Source organism: Corythoichthys intestinalis, chromosome 4 (genome assembly GCF_030265065.1).
Source record: "Corythoichthys intestinalis isolate RoL2023-P3 chromosome 4, ASM3026506v1, whole genome shotgun sequence".
Taxonomy (NCBI): Eukaryota; Metazoa; Chordata; class Actinopteri; order Syngnathiformes; family Syngnathidae; genus Corythoichthys; species Corythoichthys intestinalis.
In genome coordinates, this window is record NC_080398.1 from 42,273,259 (window position 1) to 42,286,263 (window position 13,005).

General features: G+C 43.5%; 1 protein-coding gene across 1 annotated transcript; it reads left to right on the forward strand.

The window, feature by feature from the left end:
* Positions 1-571: 571 nt before the first annotated feature.
* Positions 572-11,086, forward strand: LOC130915245 (hyaluronan and proteoglycan link protein 2-like). The gene is made up of 6 exons (XM_057835137.1): positions 572-668; positions 741-838; positions 6,046-6,429; positions 6,490-6,606; positions 10,475-10,657; positions 10,809-11,086. The coding sequence occupies exons 2-6, from the start codon at positions 778-780 to the stop codon at positions 11,084-11,086; spliced, it is 1,023 nt and encodes a 340-aa protein (XP_057691120.1). The 5' UTR covers positions 572-668; positions 741-777.
* Positions 11,087-13,005: the final 1,919 nt, after the last annotated feature.

Sequence of the window (13,005 nt, forward strand, 5' to 3'; positions counted from 1 at the left end):
AAAATCTGATCTTGAACCAATTCTTTTTTCAGTCCTAGCACTACAAAAGAGTACCAACATCCAGAAACGTTGGAAAAACATTACCACAGCCGAACAAACATCAAAATCACACCCTGAGAAGCTTTATGCTAGAAATTTTGAGTTGTGCGCTTAAAATCCTAGTTCGACTGCCGCATGAAACAACAGAAGCACAGCGAAGTCACGCCCATTATGGTCATTAACATCTGGAGCACAGCAGAGGACAACAATGGCTCACACGTGACCACATGACCAAAGTGAGGCGAGAAAGCAAGAGACGGAGCGAGTCAGAGGGCTGATGCTGGATGAAAGCTGAAAGTCCAAAATCAGATCAAGGAATACACTTTTTCAGAAGACTCGGCATATTTGGGGTAAGACTGTCAATTATAAAACCTCTATTTGAGATTGAGTGCTGCTTTCGTAATCCATCCATCCAGCCACTCATCCAAGTACTTGAATTGTAAATTCTCCATATATGTCTAGCTCTTTCCATTCTTTGTTAGTTGGCAATTGCTTCGGTTTCAAAAAAATTCATTGTTGCAGGACGAGGAAAGTCTACGTGGCAAGACACATAGAGAGAACCCTTGAGCCATCATGGATGAAACTTCGACAATTGCAACAACTTAACCAGAAACCATTTCCAACATCATGTAAGATATCTTCTCGTAGTCTACCTCTAATGATACTGTTTTCCCTAAAACTTCATCTTTGTGTACTAAAAGGTGAGTTCAAGCAGTACCACACGGCTTATCCATCAACATGAGGGTTCCTTTGGTTCTTCTCGTGAGCTTCTTGTCCTACACCATGGCTCTGCACTCAGGTACGCTTTCGAAACAAGATGAATGAGCTTTGAGTGAGCGATTTGTTTTGCCGCATCTTCTGTAGATGCTTTGAGCAACGTTGAACTTTTTACACAACTTGAACTGTCAGAGCAGCAATGGCTGTCAGAAACGAAATGAAGTCAACCAAAAGCTGCAACAAAATGCTACCATCGGAAGAGATTCAAGAACAGATGAGAAATTAATGAATGCACATGATTATCAGCATGGAAAGGGTTAGGAAGCAATCTCTTAAATTTAGGACTACAGCAGACCACAGTCAAAGCCAGGATCCATAAATGGACGGAAAATAAAACCACGTGGAACCTTCCCAAGAGTGACAGGCTAACAAAAAATGACCACAAAAGCACAGCAACGACTCATCCAGGAGGTCAAAAAGGAAACAAGGACAACATCTTAAGAAATGCAGACCTCTGTTGCCTCACTTCATGTAGCTAATCATGAAGCGACTCAGCAAAATAAGCATCTCTGAAAACGCTACTGACTAAAAAAAATATTAAAAGGCTTGTCTTACTTTTGTAGAAACATCTGAATGACTAGAGAATAATCTATGGACTCAAGAAACCAAAATTCAACTTTTATGTAACGCAGCAGTTCTGAGGCTGCTTTGCTTCATCAGGGCCTGGACTACTTGATTGATGGAACCATGAATTCTGCTCTTGATCAGAATGGTTCTGGTTCTGAATTGGTACATCTACCAGAATGAAGATTTTTGGAGTGGCCTTGTTGAAGAATGGACTTGAATTTGTTTGAATGTTGTGTGCTCCAGTGTCACTGAATCAAACCACTTCTGTAAGGAAGATTCCGCCAAGTACAAAATGCTTGTTTGGGCCCGAGCACCAAGTGGTGCGAGAGTCCTATCGGAATGCAAAGGATTATTATTACCTGTATTTTTTCATGGCAAATTAAAATGGCCAATTCGGAGGTTTTAACATGCTCGAAAACTCAAAATTTGCACATATACAGTATGTGTCTTGGCGTAAATTTGGATAATTCTGTGACTTTGCGATAAAACGTAATAAAATGGCTCAGTGGCGCCCCCTAGAAGTGTGCTGAAACTGTTTTAGCGCCTTTAAATCAGGGCTAAAAACGCTTTTGTTTACCACAGCATATCCATAACTGTCTACATATTTCAAACTTCAAGCAATTTTATTTTTCTGCTTTATTTCCATTTCTGATTTCAATTTATTGTGATTTTAATGTATAATTTCATTTCCTGTTTCGATTGCCTTTGTTTTAACGTTCTTTTGATTGAATGTGACTTGAAGCACATTGAATTGCCTTATGTTGAATTGTGCTATACAAATAAATTTGCCTTGCCTAGAATTTTTCAAAAAGGCCTCTCCTATTAGGTTCTTTCAACATAGAGCGATGAAATTTGGGGAGTTGATACCTTGTGCGTAACTGCTCCAAAAAATCTCTTGCATCCATATTCCTAACCCAACAGGAAATCGGGTGATTTGGATTGAATGTGAAATTTATATCATGTTACAGGGTGCATATCTGTGACATTGGCACCTAGAAGGTTAGTTGGATCCTCCTAAAAATTAGTGAGACTGTTCATAAGACATATGAGATCTTAAGTTATAAAGAACGGTGAGTTTTCATTCATGGGCCTGATCGGGTCGGGGTGTCAAAGTCGGCCCTTATTTTGGCAAAATGCCAAATTTTTTAAATGACTAATAACTCCCTGATAAAAGGTTCAGTCTTTTTCATATTTGGCATGTATGAGAGGTATCCCAGCCTGAACACGACTACATTGAAATATTACCCATTAGGCCTGGCGACCCCTGCTGGGAACAGGAAACGCCCTTTTTTACGAGACGGGCTCTCCTTCAAGGGAAAACATATTGTAAACATACGGGGATGGCGTGGCTCAGTGGTGGAGTAGTTGTCTCCCAACCCAGAGGTTGTGGATTCGATTCTCCACCCTGATGAACTCGCCTAAGTATCCTTGAGCAAGATACTGAACCCCGCATTGCTCCTGGTGCTGTGTCACCAGTAGGTAGATGGCAATGTAGTGTAAAGCGCTTTGAGTACCTTGAGAGGTAGAAAAGCGCTATACAAGTATAACACCATTTACCAACACCATATTAATTGACCTCAAACCTGCATCTGGGGAGCATTAAGACAGGTGTTTAGGTGCCTGATGAAAAATATTGAGGTTTTGTTGAAGCAGAGGGGTCCAAACAGGAAAATGAAAATGACCATCGCCATTTTGTCTCGCCACAAATTTTGAACAGTCATAACTTGTCAGATACACAACCTAAATGCACTAAACTTCCTGTGCTTGGTGAGAGTCGTACCATGGAGGGTCCTGTAGGGGTCATTAGCATCAACCCTACAGCGCCAACTAGTGGCAAAAGAAAGTCACTCATTTTACTTATACATGCCTAGTTCTTTTCAGGTTGGTCATTGTAGTTACAAGAACTTTTTAAATACAACAATTTAAGGCTCATGTCCAGGGGTGCACGTACGTGGTCCGCATGCGCGCATGCGTACTGGACGTAGACAAATGCGCTGGCCCTCAACGGCTTCCATACGCTTTTGCGTACCGATGGCTGACCACTGGATTTGCGGCAGACACGAGAAAATAACTTCTCAAAAATTTTGAAGAGGCAGGCCACACTGAGTAATTACTTTAGTGATGGGACGAAATGAGCCGAGGTTCCGAAGCTTGTGTCGAGTAATGGGAGGGGGGTTTCCACGAAGCTTGTAGCGAGGCGTGCTTCATTTCGGCAAAACCCGGAAATGATGACGTGGGAAGCCTCGCCGCCGGCCACCGGCCGCCGGCGAGGCTGAATCTCGTGAGTGCTTCGGAAGTGATCCAACGTTTGGCGCACATTGCAAAAACAGGACAGACTACGGTATAAATTGGTTGCAAAACGCAATGGCGATCGCCTGTTATCTCACATTTTGTGGATTTCGGGCTCCTGTACTTGTTACATCTGTGCGCAACAGTGCAACCAGTGCAATCTTTTTTCGAGCCTTGTCCTTTGCTTGCGATGGAACCTGCGCGAAAAGAGCGATCCTCCCCTGTATGGGAACATTTTGATTTGATTGCTTTCAATAAGGTAAGGGAGAAAAACTACTTTAATATAAATGTGAGTGTGTGTGTGTACCTATCTGAACCAAACATCAACAGAATGAACAATCCATTAGTGTACTGGGAGGCACAAAAGAATACCTACCCAAATTTATATAAACTGGCACTCACATTTCTCTGCACCCCAGCTTCATCTGTGCCTTGTGAAAGAATATTTTCTAAAGCTGGTGAAATATTTTCCACAAAAAAAAAAAAAAAAAAAAAACTGTTTAAAGCCAGCCACTGTGGGAAAGCTATTATTTCTAAATAAAAATGAATAACAAATTACCCTTAGCACTTGTTGTATTTTGTTCACATACTAAATTACTAACACAAGCACATTCATATCTTTGTCCCAAGCAAATAGCCATTGAATTCTTAACAACGTTGACCTCTTGGGCTTCTAGACCACTTGATGGCGCCATAGGGTAAATGAAGCACCATGAAGCTTTGCTACATGTGCAAACCAATTGGCTGCAAAGCTTCATTGCTTCATGAGGCTTCATTTGGCCATCACTAAATTACTTCCGTGTTCCCCCACCCCCGTCAAAAGACAGACAGACGACAGAGACGTCACCGGAGCTACCGAAAAAAAGGACTTTTGCTGAAAAGTGGCTACAGGAGGTACCATGGCTAGAAGCAAATGATGCTCGCACGGAAATGCGGTACAAAATGTGCCGTGAGAATCCCAATGTCGCCGATAAGAGCAGCGCATTTTATGTAGGGTCAAAGAATTTCAGCCATCCAAACTTTGAAAAGCACGAAAAAAACAGAGAGCATGTGGCAATTAAGCAAACTATCGATGTCAAACAGGACCCCACTCGCCCTATGGACAAGTGGCGGAATAAAGGTAATGAACAGCGACATGCACTGACAAACGTGTTTTTGCTCGCATTTTACAAAGCTAAACATGCACGTTCAATGAGGTCTTATGAGGAGGATATCCCACTTTTAAAAAGGCTTGGAGTTAATGTGGGAGCCGCATAATGCCCTTTATTTTGAATTGGTGCTTCTTATTTCTTTACATTTCACTTCAAAGTAATGGCAATTTTGTTGTGCCAGTTGATGTTAATCAAGCATTAATTGTTAATATAATTAATTAAAGTTAATTGGCTCTAAGTAAAGCTTGTCATAAATTTATCACATCAGGCGGGTCGGCTCTCAAGCTCAATGAGGACCAAGTCACATCTCCAGGTCCTCCTCTGAGAACCTTGGCAAAAAAATTATGTGCACCCCTGCTCATGTCCATATGTCTCTGTCTGTTGCTGTGACGACCCTGTGTTCACCATTAAAAGGAAGTAGAATTTCTTCAGGGACTTAGGCAGCTTATAGAGCCACGAAATTTGAGATTGGTCGAAATGGCCCAATTAGAAGATTCATTTTGGTTTTCAATAACGACGTGGCTACACAGCTCAGTGGCGCCTCCTTTTTTGTGGGACCTTCTTCAATAAGGTTTTTTTTCTCTGAGGTGTGTTAATGTATTTCTAATCGCCCCCAAAAATAGAAGCGAGTTCCGAGCAGGTTAGGTTCTCATGAGATGATGAGAGGGGGACAATCCCTGCTGTGAGTGACTTCGAGGGCCCCTGATCACACGACTGCATTATACCAATTAGACGTCCTATGATCACGCCAGCCAATAAAATCACATGGCGTCTTTAAAGCATTGTAAAAAATAAACTATTTGACTTAGAACGCTGCTGTCAACATTACTCGAAAGCGCAGATTTGAACCTATTTCCCAGTTTTTATTTGGCACCATGGACTATGGAAAACCGGAGATATGATCGTTATAATTTCATGGCAGGAAATGTGCTTCCTACACTAGAGAAGGTTTGCATGCTCTTTGGACAGGTGAAGTTTCATTTCTATAGATATTTCTTGGCAGAATTCTATGATTTTTGTGTATTTTTGGGGGAGCCTAATATGGCTATGTAATAGGTTATCGTATCAACAGTTCATATTGATGACACAGTTACTCAATACATGGGGATTCTTTTCACTGAATACTTTTTTTTCCCTGTACTTGATAAGTTTTACTTGAGTAATATCATTTTGAAGTAACGCTACTGTTGAGTAATTTTTGGCTACTTATCCTCCTCGATAGCCAATAAGATCCCGACCCCCACACACCGCCCCTCCAAGCTGAAGTATCTCCTGGAACCGCCTGTTTACGCCGAAGTTGTCGGCCGACGGGGTGAGAACGCCACATTGCCGTGCATCCTGAAATTCAAGCCCGACCACTACAAAGTCAAGTGGACCAAGCTAGAGCCGGGTCGCTTTGGCCCGGAGAACATCGTGATGATTTCCAACGCGCACGCCTTCAAGCGGCACGGCCGGCTGGGCCCTCGCGCAAACCTCCGCCGGGCCCACAACATGGACGCCTCCTTGCAGCTCGGAACGCTTCAACTGGGAGACGGCGGCCGATACAGGTGCGAGCTCATCAACGATATCGACGATGAGAGTGTGGTGGTCACGCTGAGGATCGAAGGTAACCAATGGAAGTCCCGACAAGTCGATAGATTGGCTGATGCATGGTTTTTCTCCTCAGGCGTGGTTTTCCCGTATCAGAGCCCAAAGGGCCGCTACGCAATGACGTTTCACGAAGCCGAGGTGGCGTGCGAAGAGCAAGACGGAATGCTGGCATCCTATGAGCAACTCTACAGAGGTACCTTTTACGAGCAAGAACTACCACAATTTTTGGACTATAAGTCGCACCCACCCAATTCGACAAGAAAACAGTATTTGTTCACATAAGCCGCACTCGACTACTATAAGCTGCAGGGAGGGATATTCACACTTGAAGACGACTGTTATCAAAATGCAAAAGTTTTGAACTCTGTATCGATCCTTAAAAAATACTCTATTCCTGATAAAAATAAATAAATAAATGTTATTTTTAAAATAAATCATGAGGTACCATCGACGATGATGGACAGATAACCTGAATTAAAGCTCTTTAAATGAGTTTTAAACTTGTAAATGTCCAATCCATTTGAACTAGGAGGTTGGCAGCGAATGCAAAAATTTGCTGCTAGTGTGTGTGTGTTTTGGCTATCACCATGGATTGGTTTCTTGGATTGGCTTTTTTCTTCCTCCCTTCGACGGGGGCGGACGTGTTTCCTCCCTGCTCCTGCTGCTGCCATCTTCGTCAGTCTAGTCTGTCTGCTTTTTTTGTATTTTTCCTCTGTGGATCAACTGTTGCTGGTCTCTCATACGAAAATGAATTTGATTAGTTGGTCTCTCAGTGCAATTGACAAGATTTTTTTCCAACAAGACACGGTGCACCAGGAGAGTCGTCTTGTCCAAATGGGACCTTTACTGCTGGCTACGTGAGAGATTCATGGGATCATTGGAAGCCAGCCTGTCTCACTGTCCTATCTGTGGAAGATATCGGGGATATGTGGCTGTTTGGCGTAACGGTCGTGGGGTTCCTTCTGCTTGGCTTAGGAGGCACCCTGCCCTACCGGAAAGTTTCCAAGACGGCAGCTTTCAAGAAAGTCAACAAATTGACCACGGATCAAACGGTGCGATTCAAGACATTGGAGAACCCCGTCGAGGCTCGGATTGAGAACTGGCTCCATGGACTCATGGTTCAGTCCGAGGAAGGACGGAGAAAAGTGGATGCTACCTGGTGCCAGGTGGTGGAACTGAGGAGGCAGACCGCGACTATTGGCAATGACTTAAGGGACCTGAGGTCTCACTTACACCCTGAGAAGTACGATTTAGACCGAAGACCAACTGTATTTGGACATACAGTGGTACCTCTACATACGAATTTAATTCGTTCCAGGACCTTGTTTGTAAGTCGAAATGGTCGTATGTCGAGCAGGATTTTCCCATAGGAATACATTATAATTCCATTAATTCGTTCCAAAGCCTAAAAACATACACTAAATTCTTAATAAATACTGCTGGCACTGTTACAAATGGCGATTAAACATAGAAAAACAAATAAGTTATAAATAAATAATTCAGAATAATATAATAATAAGAAGAATAATTAATAATTATTCCTGTAAATAATGTAACGAATCGGATTCTAATATGGCGGACACTTTTTACTGTCCCTGAACGCACCGCGAAGGTGACGTCTCAGTGAGATAGGTCGGTGCGGTAGAGATAATACTTTCGTTTTCTTGAGAGCGGTCAACTGCTTAAGACAATGGGCGTTTTGTGTTGGATAAGTTCTTAAATAAATGATAAAAACGTGACGAAGCTGGCGATTTCCTTGGCAATGTTACCACAATAATAATTGTCACCTTAACTTATAAATAGTGGCGAACGGTGGTCGGAAGAGGACCATGGAGCTGTATTGTTGAGCCAGTTCAGGGACGCGCACCCCAAGCTCATATTTTTCTATAACTTGCATCTTCATTTCAAAGGTAAGCATCACTTTTTTCCTTGTTTCTCCAACTGTATCAACTTTTTGAAAACTGTGTTGATTTCTCACACAAGAAAATCCACCGTGCGTTCGTTTGCAGTGCTGTCATGTCGTCGTATTTCGAGCAACTCGTCGGATGTAGAAACAAATGGCGGCTCAAATTTTACGTCGGATGTCGAAAAGATCGTGTGTCGAAGTGATCGTATGTAGAGGTACCACTGTATTAAATTACTTAGTCGGCTTAATTCGATTATAATTTTCCTTTCCCTTTTCCCAAACACCCTTATCCCACCCATCCCTTGTCCTGGAGCGAACCACACAGATGGCCCTATCTCTTGCCCTTGATTCTCTTCCCAAGGCCAGTCGCAGGCCCCTGCAACTCTTATTTTGTCTACAGACATGTACAAATACTGATACACTTGTGCATACACACACTCACACACAACCTACCCCCTCCAGTCTGCTACAGCCTTTTTCTTACTATCACTGACCGCCCCTTCCTCCAGCCATGACTGGTAGTTTTCCTTTTTTTGTACAAACAAAAAAATCCCTGCACGTGACCTGTGCGTCATGTCATATCCCTGCTATGTTGTATGATATACGTGTGCACTGTAACTTCTGTAGCTGCTCTGTAATTCCAAAAGAAGAGAGAGAAGTTGGCGGCGCGGAACGTCTGGAGCAGCCTGATGCTCACTCATTGAACGCAATTTCGTTGTCATCTGTGAAAGCTGGTGTCAATGACTAATAAAGCTATCCTGATCCCGTTTGAGCCGGCTCCACCCACTGACATGGGTCGATTCAAGGGAATTTGGAATTCACAAGTGGTCCCCAAACCCGCATGTATACCAATGGTGCTGCTACCTTGAGAGTAGTTGCCAATCCATTGGAGGGCAAGTGAGGGTTTAGTGCCTTGCCCAGGGGCACTTCAATAATGGGCTGTCGTAGCCAGGAATCGAACCGTTGAACCTTCGGTCCAAGGACAACGTATCGATACGATGATACTTTTGACAACTCTTTAAAGACATACAGCCTTAAACCTGTAAAAATCCATATACTTTATTAACAGCACTGGACTATAATCTGTAGTACAAAAATTACAGGAATTCCCCTGCTCATAAATTACATAACCTCATACAATCGGTCAAAAAAATTCCGTAGGAAGACCATCTAAACCAGACATGTCCAAAGTGCGGCCCGGGGCCAAATGCGGCCCGCGGTCAAATTTCATTCGGTCCCCAGCCTCTGTCATAAGATCAGTAACGTCTGGCCCGCACACAGACTTAATAAATTGGTCAGCAGTACTGCTACCAGCATATGAAGTAGCTTACACACTAAATGCTGCTCCTCAGTTACCCACTAAAAGGCAGCAGCACTCTAAGCAACATTACCCCGTGTGATCCTTGACTTCCAATTTTCTAAAATGGCGACAATCCACAAAGAAAAAGTTGACTGCGACGGCTGACGCTTCAAGGATAGGTGGAAATTGGACTATTTCTTCAATAAAATACGCAACAACTGTGTCTGCCTCATTTGCAAAGAGACAGTCGCTGTTTTTAAATAATTCAATGTGAGGTGATGTTACCAAACAAGACACGCTGACATGCACAACAAAATTACAGGGAAGATACGCAGCGAGAAATTGAAGCAACTTTTGAAGCTAGTTTAATTTTACAGCATTAGTATTTCGCAAGAGCCCGAGTCGAAAGAGAACGCTAGTTGCGAGATTGTTGAAATTATTAATTAAAAAAATAATAATAATAAAGCAAATGTGACACACAGAATGGCTTGCTAAAATTTGCTTAAATATATTGTTTTGCGTAAAGGAGGTCAGCCAAGGTCGGCCCCCCACATTTTTACCACACCAAATCTGGCCCCTTTTGCAAAAAGTTTGGACACCCCTGATCTAAACCTTTTGTTTTTTTTTACCAGAAAAAAGTCTACTAGTGATGAACTCTTTTAAAACAGCTTTAATTTCGAGGAGCAACATGAGTGACGCTGCAAAAATCCGAGATACTAGCTCAGTCTATTTTTTATACTGCCCCCTAGTGGTCAAGGCACGCACAACAAACACACCACACTCATGGATTTAAGGTCATGAAGTGTCGTGAAAGTCGTTAAAGTCATGAAAAATTTAGCTTGTTGTGTCCGATAGCTTGGACGGAGGGTCTGGATTGGTGCAAAGCGGGCTGGCTGCAGGACGGAAGCGTGCGCTACCCCATCATAAGCCCTCGGCCCGCCTGCGGAGCGCAAGCCCGACCCGGCATTCGTACCTACTCCCCTAAAGACAAGAAGAGAGACCGTTTCGACGCATTCTGCTTCACCTCTTTGACTGCAGGTGAGATTTGATATCAATGACGTCACCACAAGTTTTTCTCTGAAGCAAGTTCCACTTTATTGTTACTCTCTCCTTGAAAAAAGATTTTTTCCTGCTTCATTTTTTCAAGGAAAAAGACGTTACTTGTTTTCCTGAAAAATTTCTCCGGCAGGTTCCGTCTTCTACATCCCGGGCGCGTTCTCCCTCAAGGAGGCAAGTGGCGCTTGTGGTCGACGTTCGGCCGAGCTTGCGCTGGTGGGGCACCTGTACGCCGCCTGGCGCTTCCGAGGCTACGACCGATGCGACGGCGGCTGGTTGAGGGACGGCAGTGTGCGCTTCCCCATCGGCGCCCCTAGGGAGCGATGCGGGGGTGTCCCAGCGCCGGGGGTGCGCTCCTTCGGGTTCCCCAATAAGACATCGCATATTTATGGAGCTTATTGCTACAGGTAGTCTCAAAACAGCCTAAAATCGGTTCATTGAAATGTACTGTATGTATTCATGTATCTCATTAAAGTAGCAGTATGTAAAAGTTGTACTTCAGTTATTCATTGAATGACCCCAAAATTCAATACAAATTAAGAAACATGTTTAAGGGAAATACTTCTAACACAGTTCTCAATAGTCAAGCTGAGATTTTCCCATTTTAAAAGTCAATACTCAGCCCCTTTAAGTTGTTTGATTCGGATTTGATCTTTGACTTTGTCCAGGTTGCCAGAGATCTGAAGGCTTTGTGAAATAAGGTACTGAGAAATAAGATATAGGACAAGGATATGCATATATGTAGTGCACTTGTGCTTGTCCTACGACAGTGTGTACTTGCGTAGACTTGTACTGAACGTACGTGTACTCGGGTAGACTTGTACTGCAGTGTTCAGTACAGGACAAAGGTTTGGACACCCCCCATTCAATGCAACACTAATGAAAAGTTTTTGTTATTTCACCTTTTTTTGCTAAGTACATAATTCCACACGTGTTCATTCATAGTTTTACTTTCAGTGAGAATTTACAATGTGAACAGTCATGGAAATAAAGAAAACGTGTGAATGAGAAGGTATGTCCAAACTTTTGGCCTGTACTGTACATGTACTTGCGCGTGCTTGTAGTGCAGGCATGTGTACTTGCGAGTGCTTGTAGTACAGGTACGTGTACTTGCGAGTGCTTGTAGTACAGGTACGTACACTTGCGCATGCTTGAACTACATGTAGCTGTACTTGCGCGCAGTTGCCCTACAAGTGCCTGTACTCGCGCGCAGTTGCACCACACGTACCTGCACTCGCTCGCAGTTGCACCGCAAGTACCTGCACTCGCTCGCAGTTGCACCGCAAGTACCTGCACTCGCTCGCAGTTGCACCGCAAGTACCTGCACTCGCTCGCAGTTGCACCGCAAGTACCTGCACTCGCTCGCAGTTGCACCGCAAGTACCTGCACTCGCTCGCAGTTGCACCGCAAGTACCTGCACTCGCTCGCAGTTGCACCGCAAGTACCTGTACTCGCTCGCAGTTGCACCGCAAGTACCTGTACTCGCTCGCAGTTGCACCGCAACTTACCTGTACATGCTCGCAGTTGCACCGCAACTTACCTGTACATGCTCGCAGTTGCACTGCAACTTACCTGTACATGCTCGCAGTTGCACTGCAACTTACCTGTACTTGCTCGCAGTTGCACTGCAAGTTACCTGTACTTGCGTGCGCTCGTACTATAAGTACCTGTACTTGCGTGCGCTCGTACTATAAGTACCTGTACTAGCGTGCGATTGTAGTACAAGTACAGTACGTGTACTGTACTTGCGTGCACATGTACTACAAGTACGTGTACTTGCGTGCACTTGTACTACAAGTACGTGTACTTGCGTGCACATGTACTACAAGTACGTGTACTTGCGTGCACTTGTACTACAAGTACGTGTACTTGCGTGCACTTGTACTACAAGTACGTGTACTTGCGTGTACTTGTACTACAAGTACGTGTACTTGCGTGTACTTGTACTACAAGTACGTGTACTTGCGTGTACTTGTACTACAAGTACGTGTACTTGCGTGTACTTGTACAACAAGTACCTGTTCTAATACTACAAGCATGTGTACTTGTACGTGTACTTGAACTAAAAGTATGTGTACTTGCATGTAGTTGTACTTCAAGTAACTGTTCTAGTACTACAAATGTGTGTACTTGTGTGTACCTGTACTATAAGTTTACAGACAAGCACAGCAAAGCTAATTGCGTTTCAAAGTTTTGGATTGAAATGCAACATTGGTATGATAGCGCAAATTCTTCATTGCAAAGCACTTAATCAGCAACACAAAGGGAATTTTTATGCATGTCAAGTTATGATTGCACTACCATTTTTGGCCATCAATCTGACATAATGC

Excerpts from the sequence above, each read along its gene's own strand:
- LOC130915245 (XM_057835137.1), top strand. The coding sequence starts at position 778 with ATGAGGGTTCCTTTGGTTCTTCTCGTGAGCTTCTTGTCCTACACCATG. Across the intron at positions 6,430-6,489 it reads GGTCACGCTGAGGATCGAAG|GCGTGGTTTTCCCGTATCAG; the intron begins GTAACCAATGGA and ends TTTTCTCCTCAG. Across the intron at positions 10,658-10,808 it reads CTTCACCTCTTTGACTGCAG|GTTCCGTCTTCTACATCCCG; the intron begins GTGAGATTTGAT and ends TTTCTCCGGCAG.